Source organism: Seriola dumerili, unplaced genomic scaffold (genome assembly GCF_002260705.1).
Source record: "Seriola dumerili isolate Sdu_G_001 unplaced genomic scaffold, Sdu_1.0 BDQW01000017.1, whole genome shotgun sequence".
Classification (NCBI taxonomy): domain Eukaryota; kingdom Metazoa; phylum Chordata; class Actinopteri; order Carangiformes; family Carangidae; genus Seriola; species Seriola dumerili.
The window spans coordinates 25,493-50,386 of NW_019174272.1; the positions used below are offsets into that span (position 1 = coordinate 25,493).

Here is a 24,894-nt window from a genome sequence, read left to right on the forward strand (position 1 = left end):
AACCTTGACGCATCTTCTGGCGCGACTCACTTTTTCAGAATAGCTAACTAACGTCAACTTAACCCAACCTACCTTTCAAGCCGTCCACACCACTGGGACCGTCAGTTTGGGGGTATTTTTGTTTACAGGTGGTATCGTGGTAATAGGGTTAGTAAGACTTGAGCATGTAGAACCTGTTACTGCTTGCCGATGGGAATATCCTAAGAGACAACAGTGTTAACTGAACGGAGGCAAGCTAGCAAAACATCAACAACAAAAACATCAAGGGGCAGGGCAGCTGCACGAGTCAGTCTCTAACAGGAACTTTATGTTTCTGGTTAACTTATGCAAAGTTGTTATTCAGCACAGGGATGAAGCTATCATTTTGTATTGCCTTGTCACATTATAAGTAATAGATTTATCGGTAACGTTATATTAACGGTATCACCCAACAGTAGCGTTTAGCTAGCTAGATAACCAGCCAGCCGGCCCCGTGTAAACATATTTATAGCTTGTGCGTCATGTAGGTTACATCAGCTTATCTGATTGGTATCAATACTGATCTTCCAGATCAGATCCATTTTTAGTGTGACACCGTGTGTCTCTTCAAATCATCTCACCAACTGGGCCACCATGCATCACTCTGCTCCCTCAAGCAGTGAACTGGGGTTTCTGCCAGCCATGTATTCATTTTCAGGCCCCACTAGCCTTCCTGAATTTGACCTCGGACCTCCAAGTACGTCTGCCCACCTACAGAGAACGACGGTCTCTAACAAGTACGTCTCTGATGTTGGTTTGGGGGTTGTAAATTCCTTGCATACATTTTCAGCAATACACTGGCAACACTTGATATCTCTTTCCAATCTTAGTCAGACATGCATGTATTATCTGTTTTTACGCATCTGTCTGTCCCACAGCAGCTGGGAGACTAGGTGCCTCAGGAAGCACAGAAGGAGAGTTGATGATGAGTAAGTGAGAGAGGAGCAGAAAAAGCAATCTTACCTAACATCTGACAATGTTTGGAATACTTATGAAGGAGTGTTATGATAAGTATCTTGATGTTTTCTCAGGGGATGCAGTGCCAAAAGGAGGAGGTTAATGGTAGAGGCAGAAGTGGATATTTCAGAGAACTCTAACACTAGCTCTCGTCATGACTGGCCTACAGCAAACAGCTGCCCTCCCATGTCTGCACAGCAAGCCAGCCCTGCACTTCCACAGCCCTGCCCAGAGCCTCAGCCCCTGACTTTGCCGCATCCCTCCCCTGCCCTGTCCCGACTTGAGACAGAGAGCTCCTGCATGGAGATAGAGGCAGCTCAGAGGAAACTTCAAGAGATTGAAGACAGGTATGCAATATGAAGAGTAAGCAAAAACTGCTTGCCAGAATTAGACTTCAGACTTGCAGCTCATTACCATAAGTCCTCACTCCAGCTAACCATCCTGGAATATTTTGTTTATGGGTAAAACAAGTGAGAAACAAAATATCTACATATATATATTGTTACTTGTCCCAGCAATTCTAGACTATTTAGACATCTTGTGTTAATAGTGTGGCACAATAATGTGGTATCACTTAATCACTTAAAGTAATCATCACAGTGACCCCGCCAGGTGGCAAACACAAATTATATCAGTATCTGTTATTTATGCATTTCCATTGAAAGAAAAACACTGCAAATGATTAAGTGCTGTGAATGTGCAATTGAATGCACTAATTTATTCAGAAAGAATTCAGGTATTATTTTTTATTGACAATTCTTTCATTTCATTAAAGCTGAGCAGGTTCACAGGAGGCTGGAGGCTATTCCAGTATGGATTTGGTGAGAAGAGGTTACACCTTTACAGGTCACCAGTCTGTTACAGATCAGAATATCCACTGACGTGGGTTTGATTAGACTCACAAATTCTGCTTCAAAATAGAACCAGGCATATGACCTCTTTCATGTTGTGGGCCAGTTTTCTAATGTCTAACTGAATGAAAGTATTTAAGAAAATGGTTTATTATAGGAGTTAGTTTTGAAAGAAATACTGTTGGTTCCTGTTCTCGCCATTTATATCAGCCACATTGGGTTTGTTATACCTCTTACTGGTAGTGATTGGTTTGGGAATTTGTATCACATTAAAATGTGACATGAGTCAACATATACTGTACTCTCTACACCTTTAAGTGAATACTGTGGATTTATGTATCACAGAATAACACTGGAAGATGACGATGAGGATGAGGATCTAGATGTAGAACCAGCCCCAAGAAGGCCAGTGCTGGTGATCTCGGACAGTTTGAAAGAAGGTCTGCAGCGCGGCATCAGCGACATCCTCCCTCACAAAGTAGCCCAGTCTGTGTATGTTCTTTCCTTGTTATTGATTCATAATTATATAATAAAAATAAAATAATAATTGATAATTTAATGTTGAATGAAGTAACAAGTGAAGTTATGACATGACTTGAGAACTTAAAGTAACATGAATCATGTTCTGGCAGGAATCTTTAGACACATTTTTTTCTTCTGCTGGTTATTTTTGTCTCACCTGCTACCTCCTCATACTTTTAGGAGCCATTCCTGCATGGAGCTGGTGTTGTGGCGGCCACCTGATGACCCCTTCTGTCGGAGGCTAAAGGGCTCATTACAAAAACAGCGCAAACAGACAGTATCTCGGCAACCGCCAACCCCGTGTCCATCTCCCACCCCTCACAGTCATCCGAGCCCCTCCAGTCCACCTGCAGACACACACTCTCCTCTGTACAGCTTTCCTGTGGCCCACAGCTCTGGGGAGGAGGACATGGAAATGTAATAGTGCTAAATGACTTTGAAAGCCATGCCAAAGTAAAAGACTGGACATGTAGTCACACAGAGGACCCAGAACCACTTTAAATCGGTCAGTTTGGCAAGGCATGTTGGCTTTACATGGATATTGTGCTGTTTTGGACGGTTTGTGCAACACATACAGTATTTTGCTTTACAGTCACTCAATATGTTCTGACTATAATCCTGGGCAACTACATGTAAAATGCAACAATAACATTGACCTAATTAATTAGTTTTATTCATTTAAATCTCCAAAGTAACTTATGATCTCAAGACTTTGAAAAGTTCAATAGAGAGCCTTACATTACCAGTTTTATATAACTTACAGAATTGGCCTTTGTCCATAGAAACAATATAATTTATACAGAATTTTGCCAAAGCCTAGTCAACACACTGATGTATTGTAAATATGACTTTGCTCTTTGTGAAACATCAGTGTGCAGTACCTGATTTTTGTACAGTTTTTATGTTGAGCTTCTGTGCATCATTAGCAGGACACTAAAATAATTTGTTCCTGTGTGCTCACATTTGCTCACAGCATGGCTTGCAGTTGTACTTGTTGTGGTAGAAACATGATCTTCATATAGTGTTTAGCAAGTACGCCATCTGCGAGCTTTGAGGAATGGAAATGCACCTTTTTATGATTTGATTGTATTTTCATACATACGTTACCAGAATTGCAGCCAGCCATTAAGTGTTATTACTTTATATTTGTTTTTAAATAAACTCTTAAATTGTCAATATAAAGATTCTGCATGGCCTCATTGGTTTTCATTGGATTTAATTTTGCTTTGTTACGGTTTTATCATTACAAGCAGTATAGCATATATACATATTGAAAACAATTAGGTAAGAATGATTTTAACCAACAAACTTAGGTTATTAAATACAATAGCCTTCAATTTGTCACAGAAAATGAAATTATTTACTGTGGCAATGCAATTTCAAGACTTTATTCATCAGTTAATTTTCCTGAACTCAGACTGATACTGACAATTATGTTTACTTAAATAGGGACATAATTGAATTAGAACTGACAACACCAGTTCCCCAGCCTGCTTAAACGCTTTGGCAACAGACGCTTGACTGACCAACTGAAAATAACTTGCTGCAGGTGTGGAAGCAGTTTTGATTATAGGGAAACATTTCAAAAATCTCAGGTCCAGTAGATTTTTTTACATTAAGATTACACAGTTTCACAAAGTTGATTCAGATGTTTAAAGGTATATTAAATGCTATGACAATTTTCTTAGAAATTACCAGACCCCGATAGAACTTTTTTTTTATTGTACAATTAAGCATCATGTAACATTCATGATCACATGTGGGATTTCCACAGAGACCTGTCAGCTTTATGAGGTTATTTGACATAACTCACATGATCATCAGTCTCCAGTGAAATGTCAGTTCATCACTTATTCACAGTTCACTGTAACTTTAAGCCATAAAACTTGAGTGCCTTAACACAAAGGAATGTGAACTTGATGACCAGATCTTCAGTTGTGTCATTTGTCACTGTGACCTGCTTGTTAATCTGCCATCTGAGGCACATGTGACAGTAAATGATTCATCTCCATGGTATGCAAAAAGAGCTCGCTTGAGACTCAGGTTTAAGAAAGTTATATCACTGGTGGTCATTCAGACACACACATACACACACACAGAATAAGGCTCCATTTCCTTAACTTGATACTGTCCTGATTGCTGACTCGGTCTGAATCCCAGCACTGTCTTGACCTTGAGTGATCTGTGAAGCAGACATTGATATTACTTGATATTGTGAAGTCAAGCACAGAAATAATAGTCAAACGTTGGTGATGCTGCTACATTTACAGGAGTATTTTCCTTCTCTTTAACAGTTTTAGAAATAATTTGAGCATTTCAAATCAGATCTAGAGGTGCTGTGCCTTTCTCAAAGTAAAAGTAGGCAGTTTGTGACAAGGCTTCTTGTTTCCTCTGGTGCTTCTACAAGACAGTGCTAGTTGTCGTTTATAAATTTAAAACATGCAGCACAATAAATGCAGTATGTAATGCTTTATCCATTAATTACATAATCCTTGTGAATGTGAGTGCAGTGCATCAGCATCCTACAATGAAAATATCCTTAACAAATACCCTGATTTTATTTGCTGCCCTGTGTGAAGCATTCTGTAACTTAAATTATGAAAAGTGCTATCATCATTATTATTATTATTATAATCATTTTAATTATTATTATTACACATCTTAGATAATTAAAAACCTAAAAAAAATAGCTCACCTGGCCTTAAGGTAGATTACAAGTACTGTTTGCAGTATGCTTGTTGTTTAGTAATGCTGTAAATAGTGATACTGATTAAGTAAATAATCAACAGCCATCTTTAAACAGTAGGTTCTCTGCAAGGCCAGATCTATATTGGATAGCACAAATCACCCTTTTCACTCTGAGTTTGTATCCCTTCCCTCAGGCTGTAGATTTAGAGCTCCCCAGTTCAGGAGTAATAGATCTAAAAAACTCATTCATCTCGTGTGAAATAACCCTGCTAAATTTGCATAAGTAAATTGTCACTTTATAGTGTGTTGTGTTTTTAGTGTCTGATGTTCTTATTGCAATCTGTGTTTTTATAGTGTTTGGTGTTTTTTATAGTGTTGTGTTTTATTGAAATGTGTGTATTGTTGCACTTAAGTTCTTTCTTATCTATTTTTTTATCTGACTGCAATTCAAGTTTCCCACTTGGGATAATAAAATGAAATCTGAAACTGAATCTGTATCAATAATAATCTGCTATTAAAAGAATTTACTCACTGTTTTAAGGTAGGATCCTGACAAATCTACAGGGACTGTATCTGGAGGAGATGAGCTCCAGGTAAAGGCCTGGTTTTCTAGACGGAGCTGCTTCACTCTGCTCTGGAGATAACGTAGAAGCTTAAATGAAGCCACGTCTGAGGGGCTGTGGGAAGCAGCAGAGTCCACCACATGGAGGAAGGGAGAGCAAACTGAATTCTGAGTTTCCTGATGGGAGGGAGACACCAGCAAAGATAGAAGATGTTTTTTTTTCAATAAACAAATGAACACTATGTATCCACAGTATAAGGTATGTACAAGGTACTTTATGTGTAAGAGCTTGATGTTAATGCTCACACAGGAGCAGTAAAACATTTACCTTTGCACTAAGCGTCATCTCTCCTTCAGGCCTCTCAGACTTTCTCTGTCTCTCCCCTTGAGTCTTTGACGTTTTTCTGGAAAACAAACCAACAATCCTACATTTGAAAGGTTCATAGGTGTGAATAATTACTGCATGAACTATACATGTATAGTTAATGTTACATCTATGGTCTAAACAGCATATCACAGTGAGTTGAAGTGAGATCATGCATGAGATCAAGGACAGACAGCTGGTTAGTATGTCATCTATGTTTCACAGGCACATAAATCAGTTACCTGCCCCTTAACAACTTTGTCTTGCACCTATGGGATGGAAAAATTAACCAAAACTTAACAGAAGAACAACAGAAGAATAGTGTGTGATTTCCATTGTGTGGACCAATAAGATTCTGAATGCCATAATGAAGAAAAGGGCAAGTATGGAAAATGATTGCTTCATACTTAAAAAGGACAAAAACTATGAGGCTGCATTTTGACTTAGTTTGGAGGATGTAGATTCCATGTTTAGTACGTTACCTTTCCAGCTCAGCTGTCAGCTCTTCTTCAAACTTGCATGCCAGACGAGCTGCAGTCTGTTCCTTCCACTGACCCATGCTCCTCCGAACCTGCCTCAGCTCCAAGTCTTTGGCCTTCAGCTGTTTGCGGAGAGATACTGCTACTCCTCCTCCCTCAGCTCCTCCATCACTCACATGAGCCCTGTTCAGACTGCTCAACTCCTCAATGTGCTCCTGCATGAATGTCATGGGGGCACAACAGTTCTGTAATGCTGAAACTGTTGTGTTTTTTATCCTTTTGCATACTCATGAACTTTATGAAGAGTGTGAGCTCATACCTGAATGAGACGCTCCTTAAGGGAGTCCAAGGCTTGATCTCTCTCCATCCTCAGCTGTTGCCTCTGGATGCTAATTTCTCGCTCCTGAAAACATATGAACATATAATGCCCTGTATTTGCAAACACCAGGTACTATGCAGTATGTTGATTCCACACAGACCTTGTCCTTTCTCAGCTTCTCAGTGTTTTTTTTCTGGGAATCAAGCTCCTGGTGTAGATGGCTGATCAAGTGCTCCAGCTGCTCTCTTAGTGCTCTCAGATTTGTTAGAGCTTCGGCCACTGTAGAACTGCACAATACACAGGCACAGAATCATAAGCTAATCATCAAACACACTGTGTTGCCTACAAAGTATCCACTTCTTTCTAAAGCAGATATGGACGTAAGCCAGAACAGGACATTATACCTGGCAGGTAGCTGCACAGCATTTTGTTTGGCTCCACTCTGTTCCACTAAGAGGTGTAGATGCTGGCACTCTGCTCCCAGCTCCTGGGCCCAGTGCCTGAGCTGCTGGTCCAGCTCAGCTGTGATTTGGTCATGGCTGCTCTCCCTTTCTTGTAGCATCACTCGGAGCCTGTCAGCCTCTTTCTCTGCCAGGTGAACAGCCTGTTCAAGCCACAGCACTGTCCTTTGACTCTCCTGCGACCACAGGCCACACCATGTCAGCGTTTCTATAACAGCATTTCTCTTTATGTGCCTACAAATGATCACTCTCTGTGGTTTTCTTGTACCTGTGCCACCTGTTTCTTCAACCTCTGCAGCTCAGCCTGGTGCTCCTCTTTTAGTGATTTGCAAATAACAGCCAGAAAAGAATCCTGCTCTCTCTGCTTTGCACAACTTTCATTCTCCAACTCCAGCACTCTCTCCAGATAAAAGGAAAATCAAGCAAAGACATTGAAAATTTATTCAGATTTATTTATGATGGTAATATTATATACCATGGCTGCAAGTCGCCTTACTGTTTTTAGTTCCGAAACTTTATGTTGAAGAGCTTGTGCTTTACTCTTTTCTTGCTGCATCTCACTCCTCATGCTCTCCAGGCTCTTCCTGTTCTGCTCTTCCAGTATCCCACAGTGCATCTGTACAGCTTCCACTTTTTCTGCCTCCCACTTCCTCCTCTTCGCCTCTATTGTTTCCTGCACCTGAATGGGAGCATATTGTGTATATCACACAATCGTGTTAAAATAGATGTCGTATTTTAGTCAGAGGACCATCAGAATACCTTTTCAGAGGCTTCTACATGCAGCTCCTCTTCACGGTTCTTTGCCTCCTCCCTCCGCTGCTCAAGAGATTTCCTTAGCATCTTTGCTTCTTCGTCTTTTAACTGCAAGAACAGGAGAAGATCACATCTTTAAAAGTAACCCAGTAGAATGTTTTTACTCACAGTATCTTTAATGTATAGCACTAAAGATGCCACGAGAACAACATGTGGCATCTAAACTTAACATACAATATATGCATTCATAGCACTGCAAGATACTTTGGATAAAAGAGTTAAACAAACATTTTGTATTGAGGTATTGTAGTGCTGGATTTTACATGTTCAGTGTGACACACTGACCTGAATGGAACTTTGCATGGACTCAATGCATCGTGTGAGTGCCAGAGTCTGTTCTTTCAAAGCACTTGCTTTCTCCTCTTCAGCCTGCTGATTAACCTGAAGAGGAATTAGATGAGTCAGTATTTTAAGTTCTCAGTTTAATTTGTCACCTTTTGGATTTGCTGCTCATCTGCCAAAGCCAACTCTTTTTTCTGTTAATTTAATGCTGAGTCCTGAAACACAGACAGAATAACCCTAATAACATTATGATATATTAGAAAAACCTCAGAAAGCCTCAGTCTTCCTCAGCACTTACCGTCATTCTCTGGGTTTGTTCCTGGGCTTCCTTCAGTGCTGTGTAGTGCTGAATTTTCAAGTGTTGCAGCTCCACCTTCAGTCCATCTCGTTCTGCTTGTAAGGCCCTACATTGTTCCTGGGAATCTAGCAGCTGCCGCTCCCTCTGCACCAACATCTTCTCCAGAGTACCCACCCTGATCTTACATTCTCCCAGTTCAACCTGCAGCTTGTTTACTTGAACTTCTAATGCCTTAGAGTAAGAGAGATAGCAATAGTAGGGATAGTTAGAAGAGAATAAGAAATACAGAAAAGTGGATGCTAACATTGTGCCATTTGCTTGACAGATTTAAATGTGATTATTATTTTTTAAATTAGAATAGAAATTAGCATAATGATAGAAGGGGTCACCTCAATTTCCTCTTTTTTCTGGGTCTGTTTCTTCTCCAGACAGGCACACCGACTCCTCAGTGAGCTCTCTGCCTCTGTGGCCCTCTGGAGTTCCTCACAAGTCTCCTCTAAATTCTGCTCCAGTTTCATAGATGAGCACATATCCAAAGATATTTTAGAACACGGCGACTAAATCTGCCTCACACTTAAACAAATACCTTCTCCCTGTAAAATATGGTAATTCGCATCCAAACACTAACTATAGAAAACAGCACAACTAAAATGACACACAACATAGTCTTTTATTAAATTCGGGTGTTGCTGTTTATCTTACACTGTAAACAGTGCTGTATTTACTTCAAAAATATGAATGTTGCTATGGTTTATAATTGTGATTATAGTTTTACTTGTATATATAAATAGACCTTAATACTGTACCTCTTGCACAGACTCCAGCTTCTCTCTTGCACGTCGCTGTTCAGCAAACAATTCTGTTTTTGCATTATCCAGCTGTCTTTCCATCTCCTCCCTCTCCAGCAGTGACATGATGACGCTGTTCTGTTTGTGAAACAGAGAAACAACAGTTTGTTTTAAGAACAAACCTGACATATTAAAACATGTGAATGACTGAGCAAAACCAAGAACCGAAAGACATATTGCTTTGAGTCAGGTTTCATTACCCTCTCCTTATGACTCTTTCTATGTTGACTCAGAGTTGCAAGTTCTTCTTCCATGTCCCTTATCTCATGGAGACAGGACTCTCTTTGCTTCTGCAGCTTCTCCAGCTGGCAACTACAACATGTTCATTGTTGTGTTACTCCTCAACACAACTATCCTTCACAAAGACCAATATTATGTTGAGGCAGTTTTATGTTAACAATGCCGATGCATACGGCTCTGTATATTACAATTAGTAGGATACAATGTTAGGATACCTAATAGAGTCCCTCTCCACTCTGCTGTCACTCAGAACAGACTCCAGAGTCTGCTTCTCCTTCTCCATCTGTGCTGTCTCTGCAGTCAGTTGCTCTAATTCCTTCAAGGCATGCTGGGGCATAAAGCATAAACTGTGAGTATTAGTGAGAATTTTCTACAGTTTTCTATTGATTATGATGCATGTTACCTTTCTTCTCTTTTGAAGTTCAGAGAGGCAGAATTCAACGTCTTTTAACTGAGTCCTCTTCAACCTTAGTGTCTCCTCCTCTTTCTCACATTTCTAAACCACACACACAAACCACTTAAGTGAAGTCTCATCCATATATCACAGAAACTGAGATAAAAATATTTCTCTAACTAACTTATTAAAATACACTGGGAGATTAATTCTTACTTGCTGAATGTTAGTGAGTCGTTCTTTCATCTTTGCCCAATCTGACTGCATCTTCTCTGATGTCCTCTTAGATCTGCACCTCCCACTCCAGTGGTTAATTTCCTCATCTGTGTCCTTGTCTTTGTCACCCAAAAAACAGTCTGAAAGTCTGAAAGATAAAAAAAAAGGCACAGTATACATGTCTGATATATATTTTCCTTTCCTTTTTAAAAATGAATATAAGACTGCATAGAAAAATACATCATAAGTTTTAAAATGTTGTTCCATTTGGTTTACCTGTAAGTCTCTCTCTTTTTACGCTGAGCTGTACAAGCAGAAGGACTTCTTTTTTGCACATTTCCATAAGAGGATCTGTGGACTTTGCGAACAAAAAAGACAAATTTTTTTGAAGAAAATGGATTAAATTGTTCTTATGTCACTGTGGATAAAAGACTATACAGCCTGATCTATAAAGTCTGATTGTGCTTCACCTGATGTGGATTGAGGTTCACTTTCTTCCTGGGTGGGTGTGTCATAGTCAGTCTGGTTGGTAAAGTAATCATCTGTGCCGGTGACGGACTGAATGAGAGAGCGCCATCCTGCGAGGGGGGGCATTGATGATGTTAACTACAATTTCATACATATTTTTTTGGTACTCATGTTACTAGTATTTTCTTCATGTAAGAGATAGTTTCCAAGCATTTCTTGATTTTTATTTCATTTTTTAGTTTGTGCTGTTAACTCACTGTACAAATGGCTATATTTCAAATGGTGATATTTGATATACAGTACATTTTGTGATTTTAAAATGGAACTTATTTTCCTCCACATTTTCTGCAGTCTCTTACCTGGCCACCTGTGAATGTGCAGTCTGACTTGCTCTGTGCAGACCGAGTCAATGTCACTCGCAATGGACACAGTGTCAAAGCTCCTCACAGGTACTCCTATAAAAGAACAAGCAGCCTACAGTCACTGTTTGCAGTGAACAGATGTCCAAGAGGATTAGTTAGACTGTGCATGCAGATGCAGTGTAATCTGTGTGTGGTACCTGCCAAGCACCTGGCCTGAGGAGAACAGCTGTTGTTGTACTGTAGGTTTTCATGTCCTGTTACAATCTCTGTTTTGTGAGAGACTGAAAGGGAAGTGAAAAGGTGTTACATGGCTGTAATGGGATCAAGAATAAGAGTCTAGAGCCAAACTAGCAGACCTCAAAGGCTACATTAGCTGCAAAAGTGCTGGAATAAACAATATACTGGTACATACAGTATATGTATAAAAAATATACAATATGCACAGAAATTTTTCAAGGCAACATTTTCTATTTTTTTGAGACACCTGACATGCCTTTTGTTCTAAAAGACAAGTCAGAGTTTATAACATCAGTGGGAATAATCCCTGGAGTATGAATATCAGTACCAGTTTAATGTCAACCTGTCAAGTAATTGTGCAGTTAACCTGCTCTGGATCAAAGTGTTGGACACACAGATGGACAGACAGATGGGTGGACGTACCAGCACACAGATGGATAATTTTCATCTTAATCCTCATGTGTTGAAACTAACATCATTAATGAAAATTTGGAGCATGTTTGACGGCTCTTTTTTCTCTCCCAAAGAGATGTAGTGTTGTACTTACTGCTGCTATCATCAACAATTGCCTGTAGTGCTTTTTCACTAATATGCAATATATTTACTCCAAAATCTCCAGAAAGACATTTTTCCAGTTCCTTTCGTTGATCTGGCTTGTTTGACTGGGAACAGTGAGCTGTCACAGTGTATTTACTGCTTTTCCCAGGTGTTGCCGATCCTCTTCTTTTGACGTTAAGAACACTTTGACCTCTTTGATCACTCTGGCAAGTGTCACTGTCGGAAATCTCTGCCCCATCAGCCTCTTCTTCTTTGTCTAGATGTTGCATATTACTCTCTGGCAATGCCAATTCCACCATCTCCTCTCTGAAGCATCTGACAAAGTCCTCAGTGCAGATACTGTCTGAAGGAGGGTGTGTTTCTCCTGCCATCGTATCCCCCTTACAGGTGTCTCCAAGAAGCCTCTCAAGTCTCCAGACGACCTGCTCCCTCCGGGACTCCATTTCCTCTTTGTCTCTTGTCCTTCTGTCTAACCTCTTTTTATTTTCCTGATGAGTGTCAGGACCTCCCCAGCAGTCTGCACTCCTCTCTGGATTAGAACAGTGGAGAGATCGTTATTTGTGTGAAATGAAAAGTTTGTCCTGTTGCACTAAGGAAGCAACACTTTGATATAAACAAATATTACCCAGTTAAGACACCCGGTTTACTCTAATATTAAGCATGTTACTGAACCATTCATACATTTTACTCATTTCATGTTTTGTTTTTTTGAAGCACAAACATTATCTTGAAAAAAAAACTAGTGACCAGCAGTACTGCAAGTTGTTTACCTACAACCTTTTGAGAAAAATTTGACTTAAAAACAATAAGAAATCATATTTTTTCCTGTAATGTTATTGAAATATTACCTGATGTTTGCTCCATCATCGGAGTGTGTATCAAGTCAAGGCAAGACATGGGAGTGTCATTTGTTTGAGTTGTACTACCAAGGCCTGTGTCTTTGCTCAGAGATTGACTCCACTTCAGAGGAGCTAGAAAAAAAACCAACAACACAGATTACCACCTTATATATATTATATATATATGAATGTGGAAGTGTGTCCAAACTTTTGACTGGTGTGTACATATACATTTATCACCTGCATCGCTGCAGTCTTGCTTTCTGAAAATTTCCTGATGTTTCTGGGGTTGGACCTGTATTAATCACATTACTGCTTAAAAAATATTTTCTGATTACACATGCATAAATACAGACAAGCAGAGAGAAAATTGCATACCTGCAGCTGACCAAGCTCTGCATCGATGGCATCTAGGAGGAGGTCACAGTGGTCCAGTTTGAGAAGCTGAGGGTCCAGTCTAAACACACTCCTGTTGTCATTTAGATCTGCGAGGTCAGACAAAAGGTTTAACAATAGTGAGTGCTCACAAGAGAGTGAAGTATATGTATATCATATTTATGTACTGCTGATAAAACCGCAGACCAGTGTGTAGAAGCTCATCAGTGTCCTCTGCGTCTCTCTCATCTCTCTCTGCTCGGCCATGGCCTCTGTCTGCCATGTCCTATTGCTGCAGACAAGTATGCAGAAACTCAGCAATACCATACAGACACAACGTCCACAGTATCTACCAGTGGTGAGGTGGGGGGTTTATGTTGCTCAGTTGTCCAGGAAACCAAGACAATTTAGCTTGTTAGCTGGCCACACTGACTTCTTTTCACTAGGAAGACTATAAATTCCTGTAGCTTGTCTCTCCCAATCCCCAAAATGAATATCAAGTACAAGGGGTGTGCAGCTTAAATTCACTGTAGAAGGATTTTTCCACTCAGTCATGGCTAACGTTCATTTTTGTTAACATAGTGCTGTTAAACTGTATTGTGTTATATTGACATGTTTCTATTATTTTGCCCCCATTTATATCGAGGTTAGTTTAGCTAACGTTAGCCATGACTGAAATGCCTGAAAACAATTGTAAGTAGTAAGCCGTCCTTCGCCGAGGCTACTCAGAATAATTTTCACAGTAATAAGCCGTTATCATTAGTGGATTTTAAAACTTTTCACAGCAAAGTTTCAACACTAACATGAAGACTGACCGAAAACACGCGGTTAACCTAACTAAATCCTGCTCTCATTTACAGGTTGGTAGGTTATCTGAAGATAAAACATTATCACTTTAGAAATCTCTATATCATTCCACCTCAAACATCCATAACTTACTTTGAGGGAACAAACGCAGAGACTTTAAATCGATGCTGTACTCGACTCCTCAGAGCTGAAGCACACAGCTGCTGCACTGAGTCCTGATTGACAGGCGCTTCACTTGGTTGCCCTGGAAACGTTCAAACAGCTCGGGACCCCACACAGGAGAGGTGAGCGTCAGGTGGAGGCGCACTGCCGCAATTTTAGCCCCTTTGGCGCCTATGATTTTAGACTGTAGTAAAGAGTCCATGTGCCCCCGAATACAGCCGCAGCCCTCTGTAGACATCACATCCATGGTAGACACTTTGACCCATAACCAAAAGAGGGGCAGAAAAATTGTCTAAATAATTGTATTTTCTTTACATACTCTCAGATTGCAGTTTATTAGATTGATCAAGATAAAATTAGTGTAGTCTAATCCTGTAATAAACCCTCCCTCCATTAGGATTATAATGTTCACCATCCCAAATTGTCCACCCCATTTACATCAAGGAGGTTAGGGTAACTAAACAGCTCTTTTTATAATGCAATACAGTTCAACAGCAGCACAAATTACATCCTCCAAAATGACCATGAAGTTGAATCAATACCTCTCTGAAACAGTGTCAGCACAAACTAAACATTATAATCTTCATGAAGGAGGATTTATTGCAGGACTGAACTAGTTTTAGCTATGTGTACATACAGCCAGCTGATAGTGTCAGCTGTACAGTTGTAATTTCTGTAAAAAAAAAAAAAAAATTCACCAATTTGAAGATCTATTTGTTCTTCCAAAGAAAAACAGTAGTTCCAGGATGGGACTGCATGTAGTTTGTATGATAACAATAATTATTAAAAAAATTTATATTGTGTTACATTTTATGTGCTACATCAGTGTTAGAGTAAAGACTTTTGTAGATATTAAGATAAAAACCTGTGTCCATCATACTGTCCTGAGTTAATGGCCTTGGTCAGCAGAATTAATAGGAGGTTTAACTCACAGTGCTACATAATATAAGGCCTCTGAAACAAGGTTGAGATTTATTTAAAACCTGTGACAGCTCCTTTAACATATTCACGCCGGGCTTTTTAGGGCTGGAAGTAGTACTAGTGTTACAGTACTACTGGTGTAGTATTGCTCCTATTATTTCTCATAAAGACCGTTTAGGATTTTTTTCTCAAATATGCCCATTAAATTCATCCCATCTTCCAACTCACACTGAAAGAAAGTAAAGCAGAAACACATTCAGTGTCAACAATAACAACTTTATTATCTTCTTTTTTCATTATTGTGTCTTTGTTGTTTAAAGACAATGTTATACGAGTATAAATTAAGGGAGAAAAATACACAATTTAAAAAAAAAAGAAGCAAAACCTCAGTTGAATCTGCAGTAACACCTGAATACACGTTTGTGTATTTGGGAAGTAAGAGTAGTAGTCAAGGCAGGTCAATCACCTTTGACCTCCTGTACCAGGCCGCTGTTGTGATGTGTTTCATAACTTTCATCGAATACAGATTAACATCACCACTGTCTTACAACAAAGCCGTGAGTCACAGTCCAAGGAGAAACAGGGTTCAGTGTAGACAAGGCAAGAAAAATCTCCCCGTCTTCATTAGTTGACCTCTGCCTCAAAACTATATGAGAAGGAAATGTGTGCCATGCATGCACACAAATCAAGCTCATTATGCATACAAACAGTATGAAAACACCAACATAAGAATAATGGCACCCATGAGAAGATAGAAACCAGAAGAGAAAATAAAAGCATAAAAATTAAAGCTAAAAATCACACCATAGTGAATTGAGAGTTGGGTGAGATGAAACGAGAGAAACAATGAGGGGGTTTACATTAGATCCCTCTGAGATAGGGAAGGCAGATGAAGAGTTTTTTTTTTTTTTAAAGTCTACAGTACACTCTCCATTTACACTTTGGTTGTTTTTTCCCCTTTCTGCATGAGGCAGACAACTGTATGAAGCAACAACAGCCATCACCTAACAAATCTACACCTCACAGCGTTATTGCTACAGCTGTCCGAGACTGTACAAGCCCTCAGAGGGGCAACTTCAGTAGGCAAGTCACCATCAAGTACTGAGGTCAAGTTATTTGGAAATATATTGATTAAAACGTATGATGAGCTCTCCATTATCATTCAAAATATAATATGTATTCTCAAATATAAAATCATCTCAAACACAATATATTAAAGTAAATCTCTAGTGAACCTCATATTGATCGCTGAAAAAAGTAAATCCCAAACTAAGTTTCCATTTGTACAGTTTCTTCACCACCACCCAGCAGTGACCTGTGTTCTGTCAGATGTCATGACTGTGCGTGATGATACAGAATTAACTGTACAATGACAATTTCCAAGATGGCAAAAAAAAGAAACATCTTGCTGCAGTAGTGTCCATCCCTATATGTGACACCCATGATATGATTTAAAGTGTCCACAACCTCAATAGCTTGTATTCATGTACGTGCTAATGGAAGTGTTTGAGTCTGTGTGATGCGGATAGACGAGAAGAGAACTCAAGCAGTGAAATAAAATTGAAGGAATCGTTTGACATTTTGGGAAATACACTTATTTGTTTTCTTGTTAAAAGTTAGATGAGAAGATCAATACCACTCTCATGACGATCTGTCGTACGGTAAGGCCAAAGCCAGTAGCTAGTTATCTTAGCTTAACTTAAAGAATGGAAACAAGGAGATAACTAGCCTGGATCCTTTCAGCAAAAAAAAAAAATCCAGCTACAAGCAGCTCTGAAATTGACTAATTAACATCTCATTTGTTTAATTTGTAAAAAACCCAAAGTGTATAGTTGTTGTTTTAAGGGGAGTTATGTGTTAGAGTATTGGTTGACCAGGAGCATTGACTTCCTGAAGATTAAACAAAGAAGATATAATGTGTTATCAGTAGCTTCAGAGGTGCTGCTAAGTGGATTCTTTACTCTTAGACAGAGCCAGGCTAGCTGTTATCCCTGTTTCCAGTCTTTGTGCTAAGCTAAGATAAACAGCTGCTGGTTAAAGCTTGAGAATTTAAAGAGGTATGAATCTTCTCTTAAAGAGATATAAGATGTATTTCCAAAAATGCTAAATTTTTCCTTTTAGCAAGTTGTTCTAAACAAGAGATTTAGTGACTGATCAAACTGTGTTCATGACAACCACAAATCAAAAATGAATCAAAACCTTTTATGGAAATGGGTAAAAGAAGCATCTTTTGTGCAAAAAAACATCAATCATCAATCATTTCATTTCATTAATTCACTGGTAAAGAATCTCACAGATAAACAGTTTACACTTTAAGAGCTCATATTATACTACTGAAAATCTCTATCAGCCAAACACTCAGCATGGAGGGGAACTCTACTGTTAATGAATTTCTTTTCCAGTGCATTTTACACATCTTCATGCCCTCCACATCAGAAGAAATGATAACTGAACCACAGTTACTAATGTGCTAGTATCAAGGACTCTATAAAAATTATTTTCAGTGTGTTAAGACAGTTTATGGAAGTATAAAAGATGAATCTGCAGCCAGATTGCAGGTGCCTCAGGATTAACTTCCATCTTCACAGAATTAATCTGGATTAAAAATTAAAATTACAGCAAATCCTTCAGGCTCATTCAGTCAATTTTTCAAATTTGAACTATGCTGTACAGATAACTTAATACTCTGATTAGTATAATTATTCTTAATTTTTACAATATCATTCTTTTATCACAAAATATTCACACAAATAGACCAGACGGTAGATACAATACCTCCAGCCTTGAATTCTACATTCCTAACAATAATTACAAAAAAATACTAACTGGTTTTGTCACTGTAACTCTTGTCACCGTAGACATGTAGTGCACAGGTCAGAGGACTATTTCCCTTGTTCAGTCAATTAAAGGCAAAAGACTGAGGGTACCTTCGTGAGCTGATCCCAGATCAGCGTGTCCACAAACACTGAATGAAAGAACTACATGTGAGCTCTGGTGAGTCTGGAGCAGCAGCTGGGGGAGTCCTCTGTGGCTAAAGCTGACTGCACAGTGGTGTGTTACAGGAACCAGCCCTGACTTCCTGACCTCAGCTGAAGCCACTGTGAACTCCTATGAGAAACCACTCCAGTCTCACGTAGTGTAGTCCCACTGCAAACATCTGAACTACAAATTAGTGATTGATGGGAGGAGCTAGTGCAATGCACACTATAGGAACCAACATGTTCCTGGATGCACTGGGTGGCAATGACTGATTGTCTCAGTGATTTGGCGCAGACTTAGTACTTTGTACGATCACTGAGAATGATGTCAGTCAAAATGGTCACTAAGGATACAGTATGTGTTGCTATGGGAGAGCACCAGAAGACAAGGTAAAGTCTCAACATCAACATCAACACAGAGATATGTGCTAACCTATGGTCAACCACAGTGAAAAGTGCGTATTCAGGTATTTGATGGAGATTCCTGTTAGAGTGATATGAATGTTTTGAAGTTTAATGTTGTACTGTTGCATTTGCACTAATGTGTTACAACTAAAGGACTGACTACTGTAGAATTTTGCTAATCAGAATCACAAATGGAAGATGTCTGAAGTATGTTTAGATGACTGAAATGCATTAAGCACAGAGGCATTTCATATTCAAAGTATGCAATGGATAAGCCGCCAATATTATCACTACATGGACTACATTCTAACTGACTATTGAACAGACTAATTGCATGTACCTATAGGGAGACCCCTACATTCACAACAAATAAAACATATTAAAACATATTTCTGCATTGCTAAATATTTTACCACTTCAGATAAACCAGCCTCTACCTTATAAGAAGGAGATCATTTGCCCAATCAAAAATAGCTGTTGATTATGGAGACCCAAATAAATAATCATATAAATAAATACAGATAAAGTATATAACTACAATAAAACTGCAATCATATTAATTTGAGAATAAATCATTTTCACACTTAAATTAGTTTATTGCAGTCAGTTGGTTTTCTTTTTAGCAGTTTTTATTTCAAAATGTATTTTTTTCCAAAGTCTGTATTTATTTCATTTATTTTAATTTTCCCAATGACCATTTCATTTGGTAATGTCAATTAGATTAAAGAAAGAGCAAATAATTGGCTCTGCCCTGTTTGTCTTGACTAACAGATAAAGATTTTTTGATAAAAAAAAAGTGGAATTATGGGAAAAAATTAAAGTAACATAGTTGTAATTAAATAAAATGGAAATAAACTCCATTGCTCCTAATAAGCAGCAAGAAATGACATTTTATAAAATGAGTTAATTTCTAAAAATGTAGTTGATTCTTTCACTATTTTATGGTTATATTACATTGTCTGTAGTTATTAATATGGTGATGTTTTTTGTTTTTTTTTAATTTAAAACACTTTGGGTCTCCATAATATTTTACAAAACCTAAGAGACAGAAATTACCAGATATCATACTGAGGCTCTATCTTTAAGCAACCAAAAGGGGCAAATATAAGCACTTGAAATCATTCCTATGAAGAGAAAAGAGGGAACCAATTTAAAATTTATAAAGTAGGCCTAGCATAATCGCAATTGTGCTAAAGAAAACTGAGTATGAGGACACGTTTTTCTTGTAACCACTGAAATACTGATGTGTGCCTCTTTATGATTTTGTCCTGTTAGTTGTCAGTGATAGGGAGTGCACAGGTGCCTTTATTGTGTGATGTTACATCTTCATTATCTCACATCCACACATTACCTCACTGCTGTTTCAGTATAGTGTAAAAGAGGACTACCCAGGGAACGCCCCTTCTTTTAACCCATAGTGAAAACAGAGTGAGAGTGTACATTTGGAGGTACAGTGTAATCCGAGAGTGTGTGAAACATACACATTCTCATGCTCACAAAGGTCCACATAGAGCTCATAAGCCAACTACGCCTGAATGCGTAAGGACCAGAGGCTGAGCAGTTCCCTGTCCGATGAGGTTAGGTGTGATCCGGGGTCAGTTCCTGGGTTAGAAGATGTCAGGACACATGCTCCAGTCTTGTCTGTCTTTTGCCTCCCAGTAACCTCCCTTGTACACAAAGTTTGTTTCGCCAGTGACTGAGTCCCTCCTCTGGTGAAACCACAACGGCTGGTAGCCTTCATATTCTTTACCTGTGGGAAGAAGCACGTGTTACTCAATCTTTATCTCTTAAATGGCACTTTAGTGGAGAAGCCACACTTGCAGGTAATTCACTGAGCGATCAATTCACCTCCACACATACGCATATATGAGAAGCAATCAATCGCTGAGCACTGCATTTGGGATATTGCCAAATGTGAACCGAGCTCTTGTAACAGTGAACAATGTGACCTTGCATCAATAAAATCCAAATAAGTGCGATATGTGTGATGCCAAAGCCTGGATCGATCATGGTAAAGAAGAAAAATATAGTCACAGTTTGGGACCTTTAGAGCCAAATGATCCATCTGTTTCTTAATATAGAAACCCAGCCCAGAAAGGCAATGGTTTAAATGCAGCGCATTAGGCTCCTTGTAGCAAACAGCTCATGTTGTTGTTCTTTACAGTTCCCTTCATAAAAGTATAATGTAAGTATCATTTAAATTGAACAGTTTAAAGTAACTTGTTTACTGTTGGTAAGTGCACCATAAAAGTGCCCACAAGCAGTCCAAGGCCCTGTTCAGAACTGGCATGAACATGCGTCTCGATTGATCTGATCACATGTGGAGAGCTCTGAGTATATCAGTTCACACCCGGCATTAAAATGCGTCTCCACATGCATCTTGAGTGACCATTATATGCAAATAAACACAAATACGTTGTTGTTTTTAGCCAGTCCCACTATAACAGAAGCTTCTGTTGTCAATTTGTTTGTTAGAGAGAGAGAGAGAGAGAGAGAAAGAGAGAGAGAGAGAGCGCGAGAGCGAGAGAGAGCGAGAGAGAGCGAGAGAGAGCGAGAGCGCGAGAGAGAGAGAGAGAGAGAGAGAGAGAGCGCTATGCAGAGCTCTAGGGTGAATTAAGGTTTTAGCCATTTGAAATATAAAATATTTTTGGTTCATTATAAAACTGTGGCGGGACTAATTAAACTGTGGCAGAGGATGTCATTTGAGTTCAATGCGACCCCAGGACGCTTTTGCGTTCACACTGCTAAAAGAATGTGGCCACATGTGGCCCAGACCACGTCCGAATGTGGTCTGAGTGATCAAATCTCAAATGCGTCCTGTACTTAGAGCTGTCCACTTGTGATCAGATCATCTGAGACAGATGTTAATGCCAGGTTTGAACAGGTCCCAAGAGACAGGATGACAGTGCAGTGCAAATGAATCACTTGCTGATGTGGCTTCACCATAACATACTACAAGTACGTATACATTTTAGAGCTATATCTGTTATTACATGTAACATATTATTGAGGCCAGATCTAAATGAAAATGTCACATGTATGCAGGAAAAAGTCTTTTTTTTCCTGAGTCATTATCTGAACAAATTGACATGAGAGGGGTATCATGCAGTTCCCACACAGAGGCAGACCACACAGAGGACACACAGAGGATGGGGTGTGTGTGTGTGTGTGTGTGTGTGTGGGTGTGTGTGTGTGCGTGCGTGCGTTTGTGTGTGTGTGTGGGAGTGATGCACAACAGAGGGGCACAAGGCAACCCCCACTCACCAGAGTCATAATCACACTCTGACCACCAATAGAGGGAGGAAAAGAAAGACAAGTCATGGGTACATCGAATACAGTCTAGCCTACGCACAACACACACACAGGCACAGGAATGCCACCAGGATGAAACGTTTCTGCTGAGTTCTCCATAAAATTCAGTCTGGCTTCTATTACACCAAACTCCTCTTGGTTCTCCTCTGTTAAGTCCTGCCTTCTGACCTGTAATCACTGTTGTACTTACTGGAATAAGCAGTACTACTTGAAATTTAACCATCAAGATCAGGAGACCTTGAGAAATGATCCATGCTAATGAAAGACATCATTTTTATAAGATAAACAGCTTCTGTGTATTCATCATTTAATGTAATGCTGTGGTTTGACGTCTGTCTCGCTGTAATAACTGTCTTAACATGCAGCTGAACACTGCCTATAATGATAAAAATAGCATTCTATGGATAAATATGTGAGGGTTTATTGCAATAGAGTTGCAAAGGGAGGAGTTTAACAATACTACAGATTTATATTGTCATTAGTTTTAATCATTCCTGTCAATTTGGTGTGACAGCTAGCTGTAAATACAACAATGCCCATGAGCCTCAGCTGCCTGTGGAAAAGAAGCTAATTAGAGGAGTGAATCAAAGCCGTTGCAAATCAAAAATGAAATTTTTTTTTTTGGTTCTTGCAACCGGGAACAAAACACTGCACCATAAAAAATAATCTTTATCAGGTTTGGTAAGTGGAAGTTGTTGTTTTTTTTAATCAAAATACTCCTTGGTTTTATCGGTTTCTTCACTTTTGTACTGAATGGGACTTGGGAAGTCCTCCCACTTCACAACTCTACGCCCTTTCCCTCCCTTCTTTCTTTCTTCTTCATCATCCCTGTTTGTCTTTCACTCAGCACCTTTTTGCCTGTCAGACATCACACTTATGTTCTCTATTTCATTTCATACCTTCATCCAGAGCGTCTGAGGCCTCTGCTTCCCTCCTCCTTCTCACAGCTCTTTGTTTCTCCTCTAGCCTCTGTTTTTCTGAGTTTGCTTCATCCCATCGCCCGTCCTCCATCAGCCTCTGGTCTGGTCTCAGACGGCTGTCGGTAAGTCCCACTCCTTCCTCCAGCTCATTCAGGGTCAGTGCCAGCGCAGAGAAGTAGTACATGTTATCAGCGTTCTCCCTGAGAGAGCAAGAGAAGATTTATATTGTGTGATCTTCTACAATCAATGATATTGACTGAATGTTGCAGCTGTTATACAACAACAAGGACTCATTTATTGCAATGTTCTTCCTTATAAGCCTGATGAGACAAGCGCTTACGGGAGAGGGTATTTCTTCCACAGCAGTTTGGGGGACAAAGTCTGATAGACGGTCTTCTGCTTGCCCTCTGATCCACTGCCCCCTCGGCTGCTCTGAATGATCTTGGCACTCTCCATTTTATCATCCCATGTACCGGAGAGGATGTAGTGAGCTTGGCCACCACTGTCTGACACCACACCTGTCACCTGAAAACAGCCAAATGAAATCAGAAAGAGTCATCACATGGATACTAAAAACAATTAAGACACTAAAGCAAGTTATCTCTCTGTGTCTTTATGTATCACCATGGTATTTTCCCCTAATACTTACCAGTTAAATGCACTGTCCTTATGATAGTACATCAGTACATTTTCATAAGCTTATCTAAAATTATTCACTATAAAGGAATGCAGCATTGTGCCCCATTTCTAGGTAATTGCTACGTGATCACTGAGATGTGACCTAATGCAGTGAGCTTCTTCTATATTACACTTCTCTAAGAACTAATATATTTGTTGGGACTGTCCAGCAGGAGGCAGCATCACACAAATTAACCCCACACTGTATGACATCATACCAAGGTCAGGTATCAGCAAAGTGCAAGAAGCAAAGCATTTACCTTCCGTGGAACGTCCCTGGAGAAATAACTGTAGGGAGAGAACTTGAGTTGGCAGGTCTCCTTGGTCCTGTGATTCACAATCTCAATGTCCCCCGACTGCACAAATATAGAAATGTTCAACACAAATGAACGACACAAGAGTGAGAGAGGCAAACACAAAAAGAGAGAATGATAGATACTATTTCACAGTGAGTTTATAGCAGAGAACAACAATCCTGAAGTAAACATGGAAAACAGCAGAACAGACCAGCAAAACTGAAAACTGAAGAGTAAGATGTGACTAATCAGCTAAAGAAAAGATTTGGAATGAGTCCCATTTCCTTCTGATTAGTTCTGTCTGAAAGGCCCTTAAAACCTATTTCCTTCGTCAGCTTCTTGCTCCAGTAAGCAGCCAGAGTAACTAAAGCAGGGGTCCCCAAACTACGGCCCGCGGGCCACATCCGGCCCGCCAAAGCAATTGGAGTGGCCCACTTAACGATCCCAGACAATCCCTCTAAACATCAACCAATTTTTATTAAATTGCATTTTCCTATCATAACATCATAACATATCCGTACTTAAAGGTTGGCATTCTAATTAAAATTGACCATAGTTATGAGCTATTTATAGTTAATAGTGGCTCATCTTCACCTCCTCACACAATGGTATATTCTGACGTGACTTTGATCGTGACCGAGCCAGCGTCAAGCTGCAAAGTTCTGAGGTGGGAATCTGTCATGAAGGTGGTTGTGTCCTGCATAAACTTCATCAGAGCAAACAGACTTAAACACAGGCAGTTCCAAGCCTTTCTCTCCAAGCTAGAATCAGCCCACGGAGACGTGCTTTACCACACTGAAGTCCGCTGGTTAAGCCGGGGCAGAGTTTTCAAGCGTTTTTACGACCTGCTACCCGAAATCAATGCCTTTCTCCTGAGAAAGGGAAAAACTGTCCCAGAGCTGATCGACACAGAATGGAAATGGGACCTCGCCTTTATTAACAGATGTGTCAGAAATTTTAAACGGCCTCAACTTGCAGCTCCAAGGCAAGGGAAAACTAATCTGACATGTATTCCCACATCAAAGTATTTGATCTTAAACTAGCGCTGCTTATTGGACAGGTGCAAAAACAAGACTTCACCCATCTCCCTGCTACTCGAATTATTAACAGATGTGTCAGAAATTTTAAACGGCCTCAACTTGCAGCTCCAAGGCAAGGGAAAACTAATCTGACATGTATTCCCACATCAAAGTATTTGATCTTAAACTAGCGCTGCTTATTGGACAGGTGCAAAAACAAGACTTCACCCATCTCCCTGCTACTC

General features: G+C 39.6%; 3 protein-coding genes across 4 annotated transcripts in view; 1 reads left to right on the plus strand and 2 right to left on the minus strand.

The window, feature by feature from the left end:
- Positions 1 to 48: 48 nt before the first annotated feature.
- On the plus strand, positions 49 to 3,517 carry ccdc117 (coiled-coil domain containing 117). 2 transcript variants are annotated; one of them, XM_022755127.1, is made up of 5 exons: positions 49 to 755; positions 897 to 947; positions 1,050 to 1,322; positions 2,172 to 2,318; positions 2,529 to 3,517. In XM_022755127.1, the coding sequence occupies exons 1-5, from the start codon at positions 613 to 615 to the stop codon at positions 2,767 to 2,769; spliced, it is 855 nt and encodes a 284-aa protein (XP_022610848.1). In that variant the 5' UTR covers positions 49 to 612; the 3' UTR covers positions 2,770 to 3,517. The 2 variants fall into 2 exon arrangements, with proteins under 2 accessions (XP_022610848.1, XP_022610857.1); XM_022755136.1 differs by having other exon boundaries at positions 900 to 947.
- A 596-nt stretch (positions 3,518 to 4,113) lies between these two features.
- Positions 4,114 to 7,322, minus strand: LOC111227029 (golgin subfamily A member 4-like). The gene is made up of 7 exons (XM_022752390.1): positions 7,165 to 7,322; positions 6,921 to 7,047; positions 6,761 to 6,844; positions 6,445 to 6,656; positions 5,927 to 6,002; positions 5,569 to 5,775; positions 4,114 to 4,530 (listed from the first exon to the last, which is right to left on the minus strand). Exons 1-7 carry the CDS (start codon positions 7,320 to 7,322, stop codon positions 4,465 to 4,467), a joined length of 930 nt encoding a protein of 309 aa, XP_022608111.1. The 3' UTR covers positions 4,114 to 4,464.
- Positions 7,323 to 17,229: 9,907 nt separating this feature from the next.
- The window catches only part of LOC111226992 (oxysterol-binding protein 2-like), a 50,091-nt gene continuing 42,426 nt past the window's right edge, over positions 17,230 to 24,894 (minus strand). The window contains exons 11-14 of the mRNA XM_022752331.1: positions 23,595 to 23,690; positions 22,997 to 23,181; positions 22,636 to 22,856; positions 17,230 to 20,174 (exon numbers count right to left, since the gene is read on the minus strand). Coding sequence (XP_022608052.1) covers positions 20,032 to 20,174; positions 22,636 to 22,856; positions 22,997 to 23,181; positions 23,595 to 23,690 — 645 coding nt within the window. The 3' untranslated portion in view covers positions 17,230 to 20,031. The remainder of the gene's footprint in view (positions 20,175 to 22,635; positions 22,857 to 22,996; positions 23,182 to 23,594; positions 23,691 to 24,894) is intronic.

Excerpts from the sequence above, each read along its gene's own strand:
- ccdc117 (XM_022755127.1), top strand. The coding sequence starts at position 613 with ATGCATCACTCTGCTCCCTCAAGCAGTGAACTGGGGTTTCTGCCAGCC. Across the intron at positions 1,323-2,171 it reads CTTCAAGAGATTGAAGACAG|AATAACACTGGAAGATGACG; the intron begins GTATGCAATATG and ends TATGTATCACAG. Across the intron at positions 2,319-2,528 it reads CACAAAGTAGCCCAGTCTGT|GAGCCATTCCTGCATGGAGC; the intron begins GTATGTTCTTTC and ends TCATACTTTTAG.
- LOC111227029 (XM_022752390.1), bottom strand. The coding sequence starts at position 7,322 with ATGCTACAAGAAAGGGAGAGCAGCCATGACCAAATCACAGCTGAGCTG. Across the intron at positions 7,048-7,164 it reads GCTGTGCAGCTACCTGCCAG|TTCTACAGTGGCCGAAGCTC; the intron begins GTATAATGTCCT and ends TGTATTGTGCAG. Across the intron at positions 6,657-6,760 it reads TTAAGGAGCGTCTCATTCAG|GAGCACATTGAGGAGTTGAG; the intron begins GTATGAGCTCAC and ends ACATTCATGCAG.